Source organism: Eleutherodactylus coqui, chromosome 3, assembly GCF_035609145.1.
Source record: "Eleutherodactylus coqui strain aEleCoq1 chromosome 3, aEleCoq1.hap1, whole genome shotgun sequence".
Taxonomy (NCBI): domain Eukaryota; kingdom Metazoa; phylum Chordata; class Amphibia; order Anura; family Eleutherodactylidae; genus Eleutherodactylus; species Eleutherodactylus coqui.
In genome coordinates this window covers 232,819,643-232,843,368 of record NC_089839.1, presented here as the reverse complement: position 1 = coordinate 232,843,368, position 23,726 = coordinate 232,819,643, and the positions used below count along the sequence as shown (strand labels likewise).

Sequence of the window (23,726 nt, the reverse complement as noted above, 5' to 3'; positions counted from 1 at the left end):
TGGAGCTATACAAATAACAAGTTCCTTCCCCCCTTGTCCATGTTACAGTAAATTTAGACCTAAGTATTTCAATACTGACATCAATTTGTCTTTCTTTTTGTTGGGGTCAAATAGTTGTTTATAATGTAACATGTTCTTCAAATTGACATTCCATTTATTCATTGAAGGGGTGTTTCTACCTCAGATAATAATAATGTCTTGGATGGGTCTGTCGTGGCCACTGGTGGCTGGAACTACAGAAACAGTAAAACTGTCATAGAAGTGAATGGGTGTACAGCTAACTACACTGTTTCAGTAACTTCTGAGATGCGGAAACAGTGTAACTTGCTGTGCTGCATTGCAGAAACAGCATAGAACATCCAACTTGGCTATTTCTGTAATCCTGACCACCAATGATCGTCTGTCTCTGTCACTCAGGGGTCAGGAACCCTATTGGAAGGCACCTTTCCTGCAAGTCAATATTAGATTCTTTATACAAGCCTTGTAACAATGACTGGGAACTGAAAGCCAAGTCACAATCCATACACAGACAGCTGTTTCAGGGTGTTTGCCCCTAATCAGTGTGTAGTAGGTTTATGGCTTGGCTAGTGAGAGGCCTGTGACGTGGGTCAGGAACCATATTGGAAGGCAGCTTTCCTGCAGACCAGAATTCAGTTGTTACATGATTGTCCTGTGGTATATCAATCCACATTTGTTGTAACTGAACCTCTAAATCACACAAACTCGTAAGCTGTTGGAGTTTGCGTCCCAGATGGTCCCATACATGTTTTTTGGTGATAAATCTTGTAAATGCCTCTTGGAAGCCACCATGAGAGGAACACATGGGGCTGTTGGATGTGCTGAACATATCACTGAGCGGTCATTGTCCTGGTACCACCACTGGGGGTATGCGATAGCCCCCAGACCAACACACTAGCAGTAAGAGCAGTGTTCAGCTCCACAGCACAGACAGGCTGGAGGCGCTCACCCCTAGGTCTCCAGACATAAACACGCCCATCGCCTGTACCCAAACTAAACCTGTATTTGTCATTGAAGACAACCTGGTTCAACTCTATATCAGTCCAGTTTGATTGTTCACAACACCACTGCTAATGGAGGTGACAATGGATGGGTGTCAAAGGCAGTATATGTAATGGGCGCTGTGGGACGAAATGTCTTTCAGTCAAGTGTTTGTAAATGGTTCCGAAAAGATGTAGGTCCCAGTAACAATGGTGCCACCTGTCTCTTGATAGCAGGCTGGGGGTCTGTCGAGGGCATCCTGAGCCCGGTCACCTTATGTACCCTCACACATCCACTGGTCCCAACATCTCCTAATTGTCTTCTCAGAATGGCTCCAGTGATGGGCAATTTGTGAATATGACCATCCAGCTTCTCACATTCCATTAATGCCCCCTCTTAATGTCTGTTAACTGGGCAAAATCTCATCATAAATGCGTCTAGTGGTCAACAAGCTCTACACTAGCGGAAAGAGAAGTCACTACTCACAAGGAGCCTCTAAGAGCTTCTTTAAAGACCAAGGGTGGAGCCACTTTTAGGGCGTCGGGTGGAAACACCATTCACCTAATCACGCCACAACTCTAGGTAAGGAAAAGTCCCCTGGCGCAAGCACCGAGTCCTGACCGATTCCTAGGGTGACGTCACATCATGACGTTTTCTTGGCAGATTGTTTTTGCGGGGTGGTTTGCCATTGCCTTCCCCAACTCTAATCATCTGCATATTTGTGTGACATGTAACTGCATGCTGAGTTTTGCAACAAAACGGCAAGAACTCCTGGGGCACTTTTTTTTTAATTCTATTTTTTTACAAAGAGCGTATTTCGGAAAGTAAACAGTTTTCCAAATGTGCTGTATAAACCAATGACATTACACAGACCATAACACTACAGGCCCATGGGACCAGGAGGGGGTGTCTGCCTGATGTGGACGGTAAACACTTCTTTAGGGCCTCTTCACATTAGTATTTTGCTTTCTGTTTTCCTGATTCATCGTGAGAATAGCAGAATGGAAAGAAAACGTAGCCCATAGAAACGGATTGAAACAAAAGGTTTTGCCTCTTCAATGCATGTGGCTCAGTGGTTAGTACTGTTGCCTTGCAATGTTGGGGCCCTAGGTTCAAATCTTATCAAAGGCAGAATCAACTTTAAAAAAAACTCCATACAGCCTTCACCTTTGATCAGGTTTTAACCTAGGAACCCAGCACTGCAAGGCAGCAATGCTAACATCTGAGCCCCCACACTTGTTCTTGCATTGGCAGAGAAATAGAATAGCAAGACAAATAAACACAAAGAGGACATAAAAGGCCAATACAGATATCACCCTTAGGGCTTAAACAAATGGGCGTGTTTTTGTCCTGTTTTGTGGCCGTGACTTTCACCGTTGTAAAATGGGATGAAACAAAATCATTGATTTCAATAGTTTCGTTTTAACTAGCGGGATTCTTCCTTATTAATACTACGTGCGAGAAAAGATAGCGATAATGCGCAATAGTGAGAAGTTTAAACAAAAAGCAGCCCTGGTTCATGCACTAGTATGCTCCACAGTGTTGAGCGTATTAACGCATGCACCCATCTGTTTAACCCTTTAATCAGCATTGAGTCTACAGCTCTAGAATGGAAAACAGCAGTGCTAATGACTGAGCTACATGCTTGAGAAGAATGAACACACTGAGAACATACAACATACATGCAGATGTATTTCATAGTCAGATGGGAACATAGAACCCCTGTGTTACAAAACAACAGTGCTAGCCAATGAGCCATTAAGCTTTTGTCTTCCTTCTCTGAAAGAGATATTCTTCCTATTCTTCTTCTTCTTCACTTTCTTCTTCTTCTTCCCCTCTGGACTAAGAGGAAGAAGGAGAAGAAGAAAGAAAAAACATGGTGGCTTAGTCATTACCATGGGCGTCCTAGGTTCAAATTTGAGTGAAGACAACATAAGCATGGACTATGTTCTCATTGTGTTTCTTGTTCTCGTCCTCCAGTAAAGGAAGAACAAACATGGTGGCCTTTGTATTGTTGAAGTTGTACGTTCATATCTGACCAAGGATAACATCCATACTGTCTTTTTATTATCTTTTTGTGTTTATTCCACTTACTTTTCTATTTCTGACAATAAAGGAACAAGTGTGGCGGTTCAGTCATTCCCACTGTTGTATTGCAGTGCTGGAACTGTAGGGTCATCTCTGAGCAAGGATGATGTCTGTATTGGTTTTTTTTATCCCTCTTTGGGCTCATTCACACGAGGGAATTTCTGCAACTAAGTTAGCCATGCAAACAAATTGCAACTATTAGAACCAATGGAAACATTCAGATGAAGGAATTTTAGCTGCAGAAAGAAAAATTGCACCTAAAAAAATAGGACATTGGCGTCTCAAATTCCCTGCTGCGCTAAAATATGGGTATTGACCTATCTTTGGTGTGCAAAACACAGGAGTGTCCATAGACTCCTATGGGAGCTTGAAAAAAAGGAGGGGGGGGTGGCTGCATCCAACGCTCAGAAAAGAAGTCAGGCGTCTGTATTTTACACACTGGATTTCTACTGACCGAGGGAATTCCAAACAGCAGCGCATTTTTTCTGCAACATGCAACTCCAGATCGTGTAAATGGGCGTTTTTTACGCTTATGAGGTTTAGGATTTAATTGAGGAAAATCATCCATTCACGCGATTTTTAGCAGAGTTAGCTGCGATTTAATGCTATCTTTTGTGAGATTTTCACACCCATGTGAATGAGCCCTTACTCTTCTATTTCTCTGGGAATGAAAGAACACGCGTGGTGGCTCAGTAGTTAGCACAACTGCCTTGCAGCACTTGGTTCCTTGCTTCAAATCTGACCAAGGGTGATGTCTGTATGGAGCTTTTCAAAGCTCATGTTACCCCTTTATGAGATTTGAACCTAGGACCTTTAAATTTTCTGTCCCCAGCATTGCAGGGCAACAGTGCACATAATCACTGAGCCACATTCATGGTGGTTTTGGAAATGAATAATACCAATTATTGTAAAGTGTTAATGATCTTCTGCCCCAACAATAAGCCCTGGAAGGTGGCACCAGTGCCAGCATGCCACCTGCAGTGCCATCTATGAAGCTGCACTGTGGAGCCCTGGGACTCCTAATCCTGCCAGCTCACTGCTGTTATCATAAGGATCCCTTGGTAGGATTGGTGCCAGAGCCCGGCACTGATACACGAGCCCCATTCTCAGGATTGTCATGAATGGCAGTCATTATTAGCCGGTGCCGTCTGCATCCAGCCCCCTCTCCTGCTCTCATATTTCAGCTCCTTCCCCCCAGCCATCTAGTTGCATGAGAGCGGAACATGGCTGCAGTCCGTGGCTGGCTCCTGGTGCCGATCTACCTCTCCATCCTCGGGCATGCCACCGACGACCAGCTGCTGCTAGAAGAGGGCATCCTGGCAGAGTCCGCGCTGCAGAAGCCCCGGGTCCTGCTCGCCCTCCTAGCTAGGAACGCTGCCCACACGCTGCCCTACTTCCTGGACTGCATCGATAAGCTGGACTACCCCAAGAGCAGGATGGCTATCTGGTGAGGGCACAGCTGGCACCCCAGCATTATATGACTATTTACTAGGAGTACCAGCCTTAGTGCTTCTGTGGATGTAGATATACAGTATATTGCACCGTATACCTGCAGGCTATGTTGTAAGGCTGTATTTATATGGGGGTCCTACTTCACACTTCTTTAACTTGTGATTTTTTTCGGAATGTTCAATGTATTTCAGCATTAAAAAAGTGTGATTTGCATCGCTGTTCATGCATTATTCACGTGCGTGAAAAAAAAATTGCACGTGCTCCTAAGTTTAAAGTGCTAAATAGTGCATGACATGCCAGTGCGATGCAATTTATTTTTTTCATGCTCCCATATGGTGATTTTCAAGCAAGAATCACTCAAAAATAGGAAATGCTGTGATTTTTCGATCTCGGACTCCAAGAGAGATAGAGATCACTCATGTATGTATTAACCCATTCTTTTCACTTGCGAGTTCTGTCCATCTTGCAATTGGATGGACGTCATGCTTGAAAATTCTTCAAGTCTTCTTGCGCTGGTATCGATACATCTCTGTCTGCAGATCAGGTAGTTTCCCTTGCTTTTGTGAGCAGCAGAAGAGAGGAACCCTCTAAACATAAACTTTCCAACGCTGTAGAAGTAGCGAGATGGCAGGAGAGATGAGCGGGTCCAGTTCTGCTCTAGCTGTCACTGCAACCACTAATCATATCAGACAGGTAGAAGGTGAACAGACAAGCAGCCCAATGTCCCTTACAGCCTGTCTGTAGTGCTGCCTTACTGGATGAGAATTTCTGCTAAAACTGGAATAATAGCAGAATTGTACAGTTTTGGCTTAGTCCAGTGCAGATATCCTATAGAACAGCATTTTTTCAATCAGAATATCATTACTTGGTAGATGGAGAACTAGTTGCTATTAACCGATTATTGTAAATTGTGGAAATGCATCAATAGCCGTCCCGGGTTCTAATGAATGACTTGGATCCATCATAGTATTACTGACTTGCTACATTTCTGTGTTATTAGAGAGGATGTGGCGGCTCTCCTGACATCTTTATTAGTAAATACTTGTATTCCTATTGATATTATAATTCTGGATCATCTTCCTGCGAATTCTACATTGTGCAGTTCCGCTATTATTCTAAAGATACTCCAGAATCGCTATGATGCATTTCCTTCCTCTTTAGTTACAAAATGACCCTTTGGTTTGGCATGAATGTTTAATAATGTGTTCTTAGGCAGTTTCTTCCTGATACCACCAGTCATGTTACTCTTCTAAGCAAAATGTGATTGTTCCCAGCAAGAGAAACCACGTAATCTTGTAGATATGATACCTTTAAATGGCTAACAAAAATACATGATGTAATAGCGAGCTTTCAAACCAACTCAGGGCTCTTCTTCAGGCTTAAAGAAATAGATCCGAAGAGGCATGCATGTTAATACACACATACTTATAATGTACACACACAACACACAAATGTATGTATAAATATGCATGCCTCCTCGGATCTATTTCATTTACGCCTGAAGAAGAACCCTGCATTGGTTCAGAAGCTCGCACTAACATCATGTACTTTTGTTAGCCATTAACCCCTTAACAACCGCCGATATGCCTTTTAACATCAGCGGCCTATGCATAAAGAGAGATCGCAGCGCGACCTCTCTTTATACAGCACGGGCGTCAGCTGCTTATTACAGCTGACACCCGCGGGCAATAGCTGCAATCGGCCGTGCAGCTGATCGCAGCTATTAACCCATGAAATGCTGCTGTCAATTCTGACAGTGGCATTTAAATCCTCAGTTTTCAATGTTTTTTCATGTACATTTAACATATATGCTAAAGATACTTCCTAAATGTGGTTCATAACCGAGGCTGTGCCCCTTCAGTGTACGGGCTGTGACAAGTGATTTGTGACAAGTTAGACACTTATGAACAAATTGAAAATCAAATGTATGTTAGAACCCAGCTGTATTGTCTACTGAGAGCTGGCGTCCGGCGTCTCCTCCGTGCATGGATGGTCCGGAACACAAACACGCATGCATTAAGTAAGCTGCAGGCGCCCATTAATAGGTGGGTGCCCCACGCGGATCCTGGAATTCAAATCTGTCCGTGGACATGAGCCCTAAGGGTGGTTTCACCCTCCGATCGAGGAACAGGAAAGGTGAATCCCCGCAGCTGAATGGTTCCGTCTCTGGACGGAATGGAACAGCAGTTGACGGTCCACATTGATTATATTGAGTTCCATCGGCTTTTTGCTCAGCTGCCCGGATTTTGCATGCAGCGCTTTTTCTTCCAGTATTGTCAGCTGGATCTGCAACGGAAGGTTCTGACGCCGATGTGAAACCAGCCTAATCGACAATATCTAGAATAAATTGTCAATTTATTGCTAAATATGTAGGACGGATAACAAAGGAACAACATAGTGCAGTTTTAGGAATACATGCTCCACAAGTGTTATTTCATGGGGAATACAATTATTTTCTGAGACATACCGCATTTCACCGAAAATAAGACCCTGTTTTATATTAATCTTTGCCCCAAAAGAGGCACTAGGTCTTATTTTTGGGGTGTGTGTTATTATACTTACCTAGCAGGCTCGGTCCAGGTTCCCCCCGCTGCCGTCCGGAGGTCCGACATACTGAACCGCGAGATTGATTCGCCAATTCATAAATCCCGCCTCTACAACGTGATGGCTGTTATTGGTTCTTCAACTGCTGCTCAGCTAATCGATGCAGCGCTTGATGAACCAATCACAGACTTTGCATTGGTTCATTGAGCACTACATTGCTTGGCTGAGCAGCGCCAACCAATCAGAGCTATCGCTTTCTGTAGGTGGAATCCCATAACCAAGAAGTAATTTTCTGTGCATGAACGAGGACTGTAGGACGCACAGCGGAGCTCCAGACAGCAGCAGGAGGACCTTGACCGAGCCTGCTAGGCAAGTTTTTTTTAATGTAGAGTAGCTAAGGCTTATTTTCAGCGTAGGGCTTATATTTTAAGCCTTCCCGAAAAATCAGAGTAGGGTTTATTTTCAGGGTAGGTATTATTTTGGGGGAAATAGGGTACATGTCAGGAGAGATGATAGGACCTCTAACTGCCTCTCTGTCCCGTTGAATGGGGCCGCTTCGGCATGCGCAGAAGACCTGTGCGGCGCGAGCACGCCGGAGCGGCCTCATTCAACGGGACAGAAGAGCAGACTGCGCAAGCGCGTCTAATCGAGGCAGAAGAAGGCTTCGTTCGGCGCCATGGAGACGGGGACGCCAACACCGGGGGGGGGGGGGGGGGGGGGGAAGTATATAACTTCTGTATGGTCAATATTTAATGCACGATATATATTACAAAGTGCATTTATATGGCCATGCAGAAGTGTTTAACCCCACTTGCTTTCGCGGGACAACCCCTTTAAGTCTTGGCAATAAGGCAGTCAATGTGATCACTCAGCAATAAAGCACCTGACAAGAGAATTACCTGCACTACATTTTACCTGATGTAGTTAGCAGACAGGGCAAAGATAAAAATAAATCCTAGAGAACTTCTCTCAGTTTACGTTATTGCCGTTGTGGTGGGTTTTTAATATAAGCTGTTTTTTTTAAATGTTTCCACTTTGTTTACTTTTTGACACTAGAGATTTATAAAGAAAATAACTTGCGAAGTCCATCTGGGGTCTATCAGAGTCCATTCAGTCGTGACTTCATCATGGCTTCATATGTATCTGCATGCTATCATTTTCATTTAGAGACCTAGAAGAGTATTTTCCTTAATCTCCTATTGTAAATTGGGTTTCCAGGACTTTTATAATGTGAAAGGTTGGAAAGTAAAGCAAAAGGCATACTTGCCTCTTTCATTTGCTTCCTGTCCAGCGCTGGACCCCCTATGTCTTGGAACTCCAAAATTGGAAGAAGCCTTCTGCAGTCATGCACTGTTCATTGTGCACATGACTGCTCGGCCAATCACAAGCTTCCGTGGTGATTCTGCCATGGCCACTGAAGTCTGTGATTGACCAACCAGTCACGTGCATAATGAATGGAATGTGACCGCAGCCAACTTCTTCCGGGTTTGGGGTGACTGGGGCTCCAGAGCTGGTTAGGGGGCCACTGAAGGAGGTGTCATTTTTTTCTTTATTTTACATCATTCCACAGCTGTAAAGAATGTTTTTGAGTCCCCAAAAACCCATTGAAATAGAAGCTGAGACTGTTCACAGCAGATCACAGTAAATTATGGATATGAATGTAGCAACTCTCTATGTGGTTAATAACTGACGGTGATTGTTTCCAGGCTGTCATCACTTCTAAATAGCAAGCATGGTTGTACAGTTATCTACATCTATTTCCATAGCTGCTTGTAGTCAGGCCAGTAGGAGAGTATTTACTAAAAGGTGCCCCTATACCATCAATATCTGTTGGACAAACGCTCGTTCAGTGGATAGTTACTCCTACCCCATCACATATAAACCTTTTGTTCGGCCCAACCTTCATATGTTTTCAATGGACAGAGCAGCTTTCAGACACCACTGACTGTCTCTTATCTCCATGGAGAACAAAAGGATCGGGTGTGAGTCAGGAGGCCCCCATATACATAGGATAGGTGACTGGTTTCGCTAAAAAGAGTGAGACCAGCCAACTTTTCCCTAATGTGTATGGAGTCCTTAGTTTTTAAACAATTTATAATGCTTTCAAGTGATCATAACAATAATTGCTAAGTCACTTGTATTTCCAAAACTCTCTGTAATCCCACAGTGGATTATAATAGATAGCCTGATGCCTACAACAAAACACTTATCTCCCCCCTTCCCGGTTTTTGACACCCCAATCCCTCATTAGCGCCTTCTCACAAAGCACTGTAGAAGGTCCTTCTTTTTCTACCATGTGACCACATTGCGCCCCAAGCTCCTTCCTGTACTCTCCTGTGCGCTTCTGAAGCTGTTACACCTCCAAAACTACATCTGACTCATTGTGATTCTTTGAGTAGCACGCAAAAAAATAAGACAGGGTCTTATATTAATTTTTGCTCATAAACCGCCAGTGTGTACATCTCCTTTCCCATATCCTCCTTGACCGCAGCAAGGAACAGGTCTGGTGGGTCTTCCTTAACCAAGCTTGATCCCTATCTTCCTAACCTCTCTTGCCCCACAGGAGATGCATCCTTTCTTTTGTGGTTTCTCACACAATAACTGTGGCCTTATTCCCATGTCACATCCATCTATAATTATAGCCTGATACTTCACATTAACAGGTGCCTTGCTGCGCCATTACATAATAGCGTCAAGCAAAGTACATCCTAAACGCAGAACATAATGACGATAATACAAGCCCTTGCACTATACTGTAAACCATGGCACCATAATTTTAATTATGCTCACTCGAGTCTTGTAGTCTAATAAAATACTGCATTCCCATGGGGTTAATACACCCACACAATCACTGCTCCATGTCCATGGTCATCTTTGGCCTCCAGGTCATCAGGACTCTATGGGCTGTCACCATCATCTCCTTTGGCCCCCGGATCATCAGGGCCCTTTGTGGTCTCTGTGTTACTGCTCTAAATCCCTTGCTGCACTGCTGTCTTCTCAAGCAGTCACCACCACTTTAAAACAGGCTGTTTTCCTGTTATACCATTGATCTGCTCTGTCTGCTATGTCGCGGGTCAGAGCTTTATTATCGCACCTGAGGCGCCTTGAATGTTTGGGTTCATTCTTGAGGGGGAGGGGGCAGGGCTTCCTTTTTAGCATTGTTTAGTGCATGGCCAGTGCTCATTCTCCCTCCACTCTCCCCCCTCTTAGTTTGACATGGGGGCAGAGCTTGTCCCCAGCTGCCAGTCCACAGCCACTTGTCACAGCAACTGTGTCACCCAGTAAGAGGGGAGAGGGGAGTATCGCTTCCCCTTTACATATGCGCAATTCAAAACATAGGGGAGAGTCTTGCTGAATACAGTGGTAACTTGCTCAGGCTTCAGAACAGAAATCTGTGCATTCATGCATGGAAAGGCTGGGGAAAGATTGGCAGATCATAGTGGCAAGTGAGGATTTCAACGCACATGCTGATGTCATATCTAGTAGCAATAGATGGTAAATTTTGGCGTCAGATGGAGTTGGAATGGGCTGAATGCCTCATAAACTGTACATTTTTGAAAATAGGTTTATTGAGAGCATAGCATTGATTTCTTATACACAATCCAATAAACCCCCAATGATATCTTGGGAATACCCCTTTAATCTTCCTCAGACCCTCACACTAAGGGCTTAGTATCCTAGGATGATAGAGTTGAAAGGGACCTCCAGGGTCATCTGGTCCAACCCCTGCTCAGTGCAGGATTACTAAATCATCCCAGACAGATGTCTGTCCAGCCTTTGTTAAACACGCGAGCATTTTGTAGTCCTGTTATAATGTGACAAAAGGAAAGCATTGATTTCAGTGGTTTCGTTTCCACTGTCTGGATTCTCGCACGTTAATAGTACGTGTGAGAAAAGATAAAACTTGTTGCATCTTTCTCGCACATAGTTGATAGTATATGCGGGAAAGATGGGGGAGGACCTATCTTCCCACCTTTTTTTCCCAAACTTGTGCAGAGTTTGATTAGTCGAAAAAAATACTCTGGTTCATGCGCTAATATGCTCAGCAGTGGCAAGTGTTTTAGCGCATGTGCCCCTGTGTCTTTGCCCTAGTTTAGCAAGAAAAGGGTTTTTTCTTACACGGGCAGATTTCTTACTTGTTAATGAGCGCTAGTTCACAATAACAACATGTCAACCGGCGCTCGTTACATGCGGCAGATTGCTAGTATGGGGATGAACAATCATTAACCCTTTCCAATCCAATTTGTATCCTGGTTTTCCTAGGGGGCTTACTCTTTTTCTGCAGTTATACAACGGCGCTATATGCTGGCTAAAGCCAGTACTGCATGAGGTGACACGTTGGATAGGCTCTGACAGCGAAGAGGCTGGCAATATACAGTAAGAGAACCCAGACGGATGTCTTCCAACATCAGAGCTGTACAGCCTCAAATCATAAAGTCTTAAGACGTGAGACAGTGGATTGGAAAGGGTTAATACAATTGTTCCTCCCCATACAGATTGCATTAGTTTTCAGCACATCACCTACTTATACACAGCAGCCTGAAATCAGCAAAATGCAGATGCAGATTGATGTCGCCCCTTGTAATGTAAACCAGTAAAGAAATCTGTGTGAGATATAATACGCCGCAGAGATGAAAATCCGTAATATGCCCTCAAGTGCTTATTTAGTAAAATCTCATTTTCATGCATATTTTGCACTCTGATATAGATTTTTAATGTGGAATTCACATTGAAAATCAGCATTAAATAAATCATGTGTGAACAGGGCCTGAAGCTGGCCATATGCAATAAATTACGGGCTGGCAAATAGTTATTTCTCCCGAATTCCCCATAAAGTTGCATGCTTGACCGAACCTGCATATTTATTTCAATGACAGAGGAAAATAAGCAGCTGACAGAAAGCTCTGTAATCACGGGCTGTAATTACTCTCTGGGGAGGGGTGGCTGAATGACATTGACATTAGACTGTCGTCTTCTCTGTGGCCCAGCATAATGGTCAGTAATGGGGGATTCTATAACATGTGCTATTCGATGTTCTACAATAGAGTTTCATTCCTTAGTTTGGCTTCACAGGGGGTCTCGGCTCTCTGGGGATGATGGTCAGTACGGCCTGTGATCTGTCCTTTCATTGCTTTAAAAGTTAATTTGACTTGTAGTTGTAATGCTGCATAACTGCAGTTCACTCAAGTGTCAACTGTGCAGAGGCCAGGAGAAGCCGACTGCAAACTTTGTAATGAGGCCCTGCAAATCCTCGCTGTGCCAATTCACTGATGCCTGCCGTAATCAACTCTTTCACGAACAGCTCAGAATTTATTGTATATCAACAGTCTCCTGCCCTTTGTGAGTGAATGAAAACAGATGCCCACGTGTTTGATCCAGTTAACCGCTCCTCGATGGTAGATAAGCTGCATTGTACTAGATACAAAAGCCAACAATTTGCTTGCGTTTCATATTTTCCACTTAAAATATAAATCCCCCCTGTGTAGCCGGGCATGCCCAACAATTACACAGTTATTATAGATAAGCTATCCCCTAATTCTTTGACACAGAACAGCTTTCTGTGCCCAGCTTCATAGCGTGTCTCCAAGCATTCTGGAGTTACTGATACCAAAAGCTTCATAGAGGATGTCAACATTAAGGTCCTTTTACACGCAACGATTATCGCTCAAAAGCCATCTTTCCCATCGTGCATGTACCATGCACTTTTCGTCCATCGCTGAGTTCAGCTTAGCTTAAAATCCATCATCCCTGATAAAAGGGAACGGACGCTGAGTTCTCTGCGGGCAGGGCGGTTAATATTCTTTCAGCTGCTGTCCTGCTGGAGAACAATAGTGATGTATTTAGAGAACCGACCGCCCACAGTTCCCTAAATACATGTAAATGAAGCTGGTTAGCTACTAGTGGGCTGATGCGCCCATTATTAGCTAATGCAAAATGATCACTCAAAACTGTCGGTTTCTGACAAAATTCGGGGGATCCTCTGTGTGTGTAAATGGGCCTTTACACTAAAGAGCAGCTGATAAATAGGCATAGAGAGGCTGACTTCCGGTCCTCACAGCAGACGCTGTATGATGCAGATAGTCAAAGTGCACGAACCTTCCTCACTGCTTCTCTCCAACAAGGATGGACCTTACTTTTCTCCCCCTTTTTTATATCCTCCCAGCCTCCTTCTCTCACAGGCAATCCCTGATTTTTCCCCAGCCTTCTTCTAGCACTTTCCTAGACCTTCCTAGACCCCATTAACCCTTTCACTATCAGCTCCCTGGCTACCTGGCCCCCCGTGTCATGCAGGGCTTCCTCTTAAAGGGGCTCCGTACCCCTTCGCTACAGCCCCACCCTTGAACACCCTGAGAAAATCCAATAGACCTCCTAGTGCAGGAACGGAGCAGGCGGCACGTGACACAGGGAATCTCTTTGGTTTTCCTTGCACCCCTGCATCATGTATCTCTCTGGGGGTATTCATTTAGGCCAGATATCTCAAGAATTGATTTCCACGCAGAAATGTAGATGTAAATATAGTTGTATATATCGCCATTCTATGGTAGGAAGGAGAATTATGTATCTGCATGTACGAAAATATCAATTCACATTAAAACTACACAAATCATCATAAAGGTTAGAAATACAGAAAGTACATACAGATAATAATAACAAGAGATGAATTTGGGAAAATTATAGAAATGTTACAACCTGAAACAGTTTTGATACTTTCCCCAACACTTACAGCCTATACAGTACTTTCCATCATTGTGGCGGACCTCTCGACACCTCCTAGCTGTACAGTATCTAACAGCAGCATGGTGAGCAGGACCACCTCAAGGGTGGATTTTAGTTTATAAGAGTGTATTTGCGGGCATTTTTGCTCACGCAAGCGTTGCATGAACAGGACGCGGAGAATAGAACCCATTGATTTCAATGCGTTCATTCACATTTCCTTTTTTTGTGCACGCAAAAAAAACCCATGCTCTATTTTGTGCACATTTGTGACCAGAGGGCCGCATAGAAGTCTATAGGGTGTGCAAAAATACGCATGCAATATGCAAGGAGATGCGCAAAATACAGCGCAAAGCTGCAGGGAAAAGAACACATCTGGAGCTCATTAGGCTAAATAGCCTTTTAAATCAGTGATAGAGTCCCATGTGCAAAAGCCATGACCTGGATGTAAGAAAAGTACATTAAAATGAGCCGATACACATGCAAATCTACCTCATTCACAGCGCAAATAAGTTGAGCTGAAGCATGTGCATACGCCGGTGTGAAGCTGCCCTAAATATATCCAAGAATGTCGGCGTTCACTAACGGCGCCTGCAGACGTGCCATCTTGTGTGCACAATTGCTTGGGCAAACCGCAGAAAATAAACCCAATTGATTTCAATGAGTTCCTTCACATTCTACGTTTTTGCGCACACGAAAATATACGCAACATGGTCTAATTTTTGCGCAGAAGTGACTTTCAGCGATCCATTCACATTAGAATGTAAACATTGCGTGTAGATACGCACAGAAAAAAGATCGCAGCATGCTCTATTTCACCGCGTATAATGCAGCATGAGCCCCATTCTTCTCCATTGGCGTTTTTACGGTATATTGCCTATGGGCGACGATTCATACGCAACCACACTGTGAAACAGAGCAGGGAATTTAAAAAAACCTCACTGCGCAGAACCGCGTGCATGAGATATGCTGCCATGCGCTGGTCACTCGCTGCCATACGAGGTCTCTGCCGGCTCACCAGTAAAATGCTGCACAACTTTCGCAGTGTTTTCGTATACAGTCGTGTGAATGAGGCCTTGCAGCATTTTGCACTATGAGGGCGGGTTCAGAAGACTGTGTTTGCTTGCGTTTTTGTGCAGGTAAAATAAATGCATGCAATGCGCAGAGAATAGAACCCATTGATGTCAATAGGTTCGTTAACATTAACGATTTTCCCGAATTGTGCGCGCAAAAATAGGTCCTGCGCACAGCAAAGGCCCCCAGAGACGTCTATGGGAGGTGCGCAAATGCACAATACACTGTGCAATTCCATGAAAAGCAGAACACATCTGAACCTCATTAGGCTAAATAGCCTTTTAAATGATGGCGGGGGTGTTGTGTGTGTGCAAATCTATCTCATCAACCTTGATCACTGGGGAAATATATTGCGCTGAAGTGTGAGCAATTACACATACAGTCGCTGAATCCGCCCTAAAGCCACAGATTACCTTCATTGAACTTCAATGGAGTTAATCCTCATGCAAATCTGCTTGCCAGTCAATGGAAATCCATGTTTCATCTGGAGATTTTGACTGCAGATTACAGTGATCCCTCGAGTCACAGTAGCCTCAGGATAGAATATTTGTAATATCCAACGGCCTTTCATACGAGACAGTCTGGATCTGCGGCTTGTGCACTTTGCTGAAAAATCCAGCCAATCAGCACGACCATTACCCTGGTACAACACCTGCATTACTAACGTGCCTGCACTGATTGGCTGCCTAGTAGCGCCTCTCCATAATACAGCATGGAAACATGTTCTGTACTGCTGTACCTCTACCAGGAGGGGCTGCTCCTTGGCCACCACATGAGAGCGACTCCAATTAATTTTTCTGGTGAGCTGTGTGTACCTGAAGAAGCTCCTGTCCTCCACATAGAAAGTGATTTATATTTCTGACTTTTATATGTATGAACCTACTTTATTTGTATTAGTTATCTGCTTCAAGGGCCACTCCAGTGAAATATTTTTTTCATTCATTATGTAACTATCCCCCCAGTATATATAAGCCCACTAGTGTTACCTTGGTTAGTTATTCCTTTCCATCTGAAACCTCTGGCCTCCTTCTCCTCAGATGGTCATGTGATCTCAATTCTGACCAGCTCGGATTTACTTGGGCTTATGTGTTCTCAAACTATTCAGTTTCTCAGTCAACATAACTCCTGTGTGATGGACTATCACGCATGCTCTTCGGAGGTGAACACACAGAATCTTCTATCACAGTTACTGATGATGATTACACAGCTCTGTCGCACTGGTATAATAGAGGAGATCACAGCTCATCCTCCTGACTGTATTCTTATGTTTTATAGTGTATTTAGGTGTTTTATTTCCAGCAGCAGAGATGTTACAAGCTCTAGCTGGTCATGTAGTGCTGCGCTGATGTATTATGGGAGTGATAGCACAGAACAGTTAAAATAAAAGCAGAAATCACAGCATCCATATGCTGCCTGCTAAGCATCAGACTGCATGGAAGTGACTGCAATATACATTGGCGACCTCCAGAGTGTGACAGGCAATCAGGTAAGAGGGGCAGGAATAGAAAAATGGGGTTTCACCGGAGTGGCCCTTTAGGCCTCATGTCCACGGGCAAATTAAGAATTAAAATCCGGAGCGTTTTTCCTGCACGCGGATCCGCGCCCCATAGGGATGCATTGACCACCCGCGGGTAGATAAATACCCACGGATGGTCAATAAAAGGGAATTAAAAAATTTCTGGAGCATGAAAAAAAATGGACATGCTCCATTTAGGTGCGGATCACGCGTGCGGGAGCTCCTAGAGCACATAGCTCAATTGATCTCCCGCATGAAAAATAAAAAACAACTACAGTGCTTCCGCAGCCCAAATCCGCAGCAGATCTGATTTTCCTCATGTCCACGGGATAATTATTATTTAAAATCCACAGCGTTTTTCCCGCACGTGGATCCGCGCCCCATAGGAATGCATTGGACACCCGCGGGTAGATAAATACCTACGGATGGTATTTAAAAGTGATTTAAAAATTTCCGGTGCATGAAAAAAAACGCGCCATGCTCCATTTAAGTGCGGATCACGCTCCGGATGGCCCCCATTCATCTCTATGGGTGCGGGAGATGCGCTGCGGATATTAAATGTGAATTAAATGGGTGCGGGAGATCCGCTGCAGATTTCAAGGCTACAAGGTGGAGAAAGTACTAGGAGGTGTGGTAAAGTGGGCAAAACACCTCCAGCGTAAAAATTGCATCCGCGTACATACATGCATAAAAAAACCGCATCCGCATGTCACCCGCATGCAATAAAATACAATTTTAAGCTCATCCGCACTGCATCCGCAGCCCAAATCCACGTTACAAATCCGCAGCGAATCTGATTTTCCCCGTGGACATGAGGCAAAGATGTTATTCCATCTCAGGATTTCACTTATATTGTAGACTGGCAGGGTTTTTATGCAAGAAATAAACACTTTCAACATGTTGTGGAAACCAAAGTACCGTATTTTTCCGTGTCTAAGACGTGGTTATTCACAAATATTTTGCTCAAAAATCGCACCGCATCTTACACACAGGATGTAAGTTTTCATTGGAAATGATCCTACAAAAACTTACATGAATGTCGGCCCCAAGGTACCTTTCACGGGTGGGCAGGAGCCTTTAGGGCTCCGTCATACTACTGGAGCGGGGAGGCAAAGCAGCGCGGAGAAGCAGGGCAGGGGTGCAGCTAGGTGAGTATGCCTGCACCCTCACACATACACACTACACACACATATACATTACACACACAGCACATATACAGTACATACATACATACAACACAGTCTACTCATCAGCCGTCTCCTCTCAGCGCTGCCTGGCCGGTCTTCTGTCTCCTGTGCTTGGTCCCCAGAGCAACCTGTAAACAGCAACCTCTCGCGACACAGCGGGGGTGCTGTGAAGAGCTACAGAGACCTGTCGGGCAGCACGGAGAGGACGGTCCGGTGAATATAACAGGGACCTGTAGTGGTATTTAAACATAGAATATATCTTATACACGGAAAAATACAGTATTTATGATATAGACAGAATACATGTTCTTCGGTATGGCTAGGTTTGTGTGACAAAATTACAAATGTTCTACGTGAGCCTCTTCAAGAACAACATCCAATTGTTTTCCCTTTGCATAAACAACAAGTGTTCTTGCTCCTCATGTGCTCATGTGATGCTGACATAATGAAAAGCTGAAGTCCCAAAAACATTCATGTCAACTATATGCTACTGTAGACTTGTGACCGGTGTTAAGCCGTATGGTCTTCTTGATAGGTGGAGCAACAGTGGAGGTTGGGAGAGGCTCCAGGACCACCAGGCTCAGGTATACAATGGGACCAGTGTCTCCTGGTCCACCTAAACAGGCGGAGCGGCGAGTAGGCCTTCATGTCCATACATGCTCCGCCTGCTTTCTTGTGGCGCATTGTGCCTGCAACAAACCAGGGACCCAGAGACAGCAACTATAGGAGCTGTTGTCAGAGCCAGACATCCTTAATTCTTAAAACGTTAATAAACTTTAACAGAATAGAACATTATGAACAACCCCAGTTTCCGGAAAGATAAATTAGCCGAGTCCTCGGCTGCATCTGGTCCGGTACACTATTGTTAGTGTCCATTGGGCGATATAATAGTCCACTGAAAAACCCGATCTGCTGGGTACAAGTACTCGCAGTCCATGTGGGTTGTCCAAGTTGGCGGGTGCCATTGCTACTCTGCGATGGAGAACAGGGTTGGCAGTCCCTTGAGTAAAGTCCCTCAATAACTGTTCTTGCTGAACTTCAGCCTAGCGCCTAAAACAATCGCGATTCATGTGATTAAATGCTCGACCATCGGTTCGCTTATGCTAACAAATATTCACCTAGGTGTGTGAATGTTCACTAATGCCCTCAGATGGACCCCCTTACATAACGCCTCTTAAAGACACAGCAACACACCAGCATAAGAATACAACCATGCTACTCCACCCATTTACACCACTCCGCATATTGCATGTCTACCTGTTTAACTTATTTGGTTAGAATCCTAAAATGGTTAGAAGGGACCTCCAGGGTCATCGGGTCCAACCCCCTGCTCAGTGCAGGATTCATAAATCATACCAGACAGATGTGTGTCCAGCCTCTGTTTAAGGACTTCCATTGGAGGAGAACTCACCACCTCCTGTGGCAACCTGTTCCACTCATTAATCACCCTCTTTCTATATAACTTTGAAAGTGTCCATTTCTTTTATAGGGATCTGGTATATTAAGTCTGATTTTACTATTTACTGCTAATTTTTTGCTAATTATTATACAACACATTTATAAGCTGGAGTTGGAATCAGATTGTGGAAAAATTGGTGTCAAAGTTGGAGTCAGAAGTTTGGCATACTAATTCCGCAGCCTTATTGGACAGTGCCATCTCCAGCTTAGAGAACCTGTCAGCTTTTTTTGAAGCTGTGTTTTACAGCACAATACGTCAATTCTGTTTTATAGCCAGCTTTGGACTTTTTACAGAGGGACTTAGGAGATCTGGGCAGCCGATCAAAAGTCCCAATAAATTTTTAAATGACATATTCCATTATTTCCTTGTGTTCACTGACTGGGAAGGCAATAGAGAGGAAGCTGTCAAGTACTGCTTCTGTAGAGCTTGATTCATTCCCTAAGCATATTTGACATCTAAGTCTTATAACTAATTAAGATAATGCCCCAGATTATGTTTGCTATGAAGCTACTATAACTTTTTTTCTTATAATATTTAATATTTTTACAACACAAGTCTTCTTTTGAGGAAAACTGCTAGTTGATGCTTTAAACTTGAACTTAAAGGGCTTTTACCAGAATTAACATTTATCACCTATTAATAGGATAGGTGATAAAAGTCTGATCAGTTAGGGTCTAACTGCTGAGATACCCACTCATGCCAAGAACGGGTGTCCCATGACCCCCTCTTCGCAGTTTGCTGCACGCAGTGACATCAGAGTGTATGAAGTGGAGGTTGCGCATGCACAACATAGCTGAGTACAAGCTTCGGCTATGTTTAGCAGTCCCATTGCAAATGCATGAGTGGCCTTCACTGTATTCAGTCTCCTCACTGTGAAGGAGAGTGCAGTAATCCTGCAGGTAAGGAAAAAAGGGGGTCACAGGACCCCTGTTCTCAGGATCGTAAGAGTTTTTGTGGTGAGACCTCCACCGATCAGACTTCTTTTGCCTATCCTGTCACTTTTGAGTAGATTATTCGTAAGGTTTTGAAGGTTATAAAGCTTCTAATACTAAGGCCTCGTCCTTATAGGCGTATTCGGGTTTCGGCACAAATGTAATGCATATTTTTGCAACCGGAAATCGCAATTGCCTGCCTATCTTGGCCATCCCAGCGGGTTTCTGTCTGTATAAAAACGCTGTGTATTTACTTGCGCAAAAAAACCAACACATTGATCTGCTGCCAAATACGCTGTAAATGCGTAGGTTTCTTGCGTGTTCACTGCGTGTTTGTGCTGGCCCGTTCACTTCAATGGCCTATTGCGGTGTGTAATATGCACCCAATTAGGACATCCTGCTTTTTTTTCCACATGACCATGAAAAAAACGCACATGAATGAACCCATTGAAATCAATAGGTTCTATTCACTGCGCAAATACGCTCGTGTGAATGAGCCGTAACTTGGCGAGTTGAGTATATCCACCACCCACTTGATAAATTCATACAGCACGATCTGCACCATAAAAGCTGATAGGTGTTTAGTTGGAAACAAACAAGTTCTGTCAGTTTATCTGCTGCCACTTGAAGCAATAAATGTTCCGAAAGTTGTGAGATCAGTTTGAGCCCCTCGCACTCCGGTCAGTAGAAGTGCTAACTTGGTGCTGGAGGAATCTGAGGGGCTCTCACTAAATACTTTCACTCTTTCTGTTTTGCGATGTCGGTATTTGTACTGGCTTCATACCGCTAAGTCACACTGTGAAATGTAATATTCACCACTACATATATAAATGGAGGCTGTTTTCCCACAGACATGTCTTACAAGATGCTGAAGGTTACAGTGTATTTCAGTGCGCTCCTTACAAGGAAGTGTGTACATACTTTTGGGTCGCATCCCATTCCTGTTAATGCTCGGTTAGAGTTTAAACTCAATCACATAATTGTCTGCATTTTCCTTACACTATTTGGTGTTTTACTACAGATGATTTATTATACAGCTTTGACACGTGTGCGACAAAGGTGAAAGGGAAAGCAGTAAACCAGTAAAGCCTAATAAAAGAACTCGAAATATAATTAAGAAATCTAAAATCTAATTTCCCATAATACCTACTGCAGAGGTCAACATGCAGCCAATTAGCAGCTGAGGTGCCTTGCTGATGTCACCAAATGTGTCCTCCATCTTGCATACGGGCAGCAGTTTTGTTGGACGCCTGCATCACATGACCCAGCCATATATAACATAGGCACAGTGTAACCAGCGGCTATTTTACAGTTGAGCACAGGACAGAAGTTGCATCACATTTAGGGTGGACAGCCACTGGCGATATTTTCTCTCTTAAGCTGCGAGAGCACGTGAAATCTTTCGCCTCGCAGCGCAAGAAAGACGCCGACATACAACCAGCATATCGCCAGTGTTTTTTTAATAGGGCCAGCGGCAGCAGCGCTAGCCCCATTGAAAACATAGGGAGAATAGCATGGACCTCTGCCACAGCTATCACAGCTCTGGCAGGAGTTTCCTTCATCCCCTCGGGGACCGCGGGGATGAAAGAATCCTCTGTCACAACTGTGGCAGAAGTCCGCTGCATGCCATCCCATTGCTTTCAATGGATTCGGCACTGCTGCCGATCCCATTGAAAGCAGTGCTTTCTGGCAAGCCCCGCAGTATGATTATCGGGGAAGGGCTTATAATCATCAGTAAGTGGTAAAAAAAATTTTTTTTTTAAATTACTCACCTCTCCGTCGCTCAGACGCGTCCTCCGGCTGGTTCCCCGACACTGCTGTCCAGCACTTTCAGCAGGCGGGGATTTAAAAATCCCCACCTCCTGAAAAGGCTGTGCTGATTGGCTGAGGGCTCAGCCAATAGCAGCTAGTGCTTAGCTATTGGCTGAGCGCTCAGCCAATGACAGATAGTCCTTAGCTATTCATTCATGAATAGCACTATCTTAGCTATTCATGAATGAATAGCTAAGGACTATTTGTCATTGGCTAAGCGCTCAGCCAATAGCTAAGCACTAGCTGCTATTGGCTGAGCCCTCAGCCAATCAGCACAGCCCTTTCAGGAGGCGGGGATTTTTAAATCCCCGCCTGCTGAAAGTGCTGGACAGCAGTGTCGGGGAGCCAGTCGGAGGACGCGTCTGAGTGGTGCAGAGCTAAGTAATTAAAAAATTTTTTTTTTACCACTTATTGATGATTATCGGGGAAGGGCTTATTTTTCAAGCCCTTCCCCGATAATCATACTGCGGGGCTTGCCAGAAAGCACTGCTTTCAATGGGATCAGCGGTCCCCGCGGTCATGAAGTGAACTCCTGTCACAGCTGTCACAGCTGTGGCAGAAGTCCGCGGCATTCTCTATTTCTTTTCAATGGGGCTAGCGCTGCTGCCGCTGGCCCCATTGAAAAGACTGGCGATATCCTGGCGTGATGCCGTTTTTTTTCTCGCACTGCGCTGTGAAACTTTTCCTTTACTCTCGAAGCGCAGGGGGGAAAGAAACGCCAGTGGGTGTGAGCCCTTATATGCCTATATAACATATGTTATGTTGTTTGGGACCGATATTCTACAGAGGATATATTGTTGCTGGTGTGAAACCTTGTATACCGGGGTTATATTGGAGGGAACAGAGAAAGAAGCTGCATCATGTTTATATGCCTATATGAAACATGATCTGTACATTGGGAGAGGGTAAATAGCAGCAAAGCAGATGGACAAAATATACTTTGGCATGGGGAGTATTGTAGTTCTCTGTTTCTGGCCTCAGATATCATTCAAAGTCACCAGTCTGGCCACTACAAATTATTTGCAGACCTTACACAGCTAGCAGTGGCGTTTGGGGAATTTAATTACACTGCTCCAAACAGGGACAAAGATGCAAGCTATACTCTGTGACCTTTTGTTCTCACATATTTTGCCTGCCAGGGATTGCGGCTTATTTAGTTGGTGGTGCTTTTTCTTGTTAATATTAAACAAAAAGAAAACTAAACAGGAAAACAGCAAATAAACACAGTGTGTGTCAGCAGCCTCAGACAATGTTCAAAGTCGCCAGTACAGTACCACAAATTATTTGTAGACCTTTTGCAGCTAGTAGTAGGGTTTGGGGAATTCAGTTATGCTGCACCAAACAGGAACAGATCACAAAGATATATATCATGCCTCCTGGGAATTGCAGCTTATTTAGTTAGCGGTGCTTTTGTTAATATATAACAAAATGAAAATCAAACAGGGAAACAGCAAATACACACAGTGCTTGTCACTGGCCTCAAATGTCATTCCAAGTCGCCAGACAGGACACTACGAATTGTGCACGGTTATCTGTAAGATCTTCGATAATCATTTCAAATGTGGCAAGAACATAAACCATCTCAACACAACATGTAGGAATAGTCACATGAACTCCCATCACCCATTGCCTCAGAAAGCCCTCGTGGACCAGAGGGCAAAGAGCCAGCCTCATCCTGCTCCCTCTACCTCCATCTCCCTCCCTGTTCATGCAGTAGCCTCTGAGCACAGAGAGACAGTTTTGTGTAGGGGCAGTAGCTCTTCTGCTTCAGGCCTCTCCTCTGCGATTGACAATCGGGCTGCAGGCTTAAAAGCCAGGAGTGGGAAACAGAAAGCAGAAGTTGGGATGCCACCATCACCACCACCTTCACTAATATTGACATCTACCCCATGTTCCAGCGTGTCCCAGCTCAGCAGCTAATCCTCCATCTGCCAGCTATGAGAACATGA

At 44.3% G+C, this 23,726-nt stretch overlaps 1 protein-coding gene and 1 long non-coding RNA gene across 2 annotated transcripts in view; one reads left to right on the top strand and one right to left on the bottom strand.

The window, feature by feature from the left end:
* Positions 1-23,726, bottom strand: part of LOC136621555 (uncharacterized) — a 31,925-nt gene that overhangs the window by 7,384 nt on the left and 815 nt on the right. The gene's annotated exons all lie outside the window — the stretch shown is intronic.
* Positions 4,237-23,726, top strand: part of COLGALT2 (collagen beta(1-O)galactosyltransferase 2) — an 84,861-nt gene continuing 65,371 nt past the window's right edge. Inside the window, exon 1 of the mRNA XM_066597087.1 lies at positions 4,237-4,534. Coding sequence (XP_066453184.1) covers positions 4,311-4,534 — 224 coding nt within the window. The 5' untranslated portion in view covers positions 4,237-4,310. The remainder of the gene's footprint in view (positions 4,535-23,726) is intronic.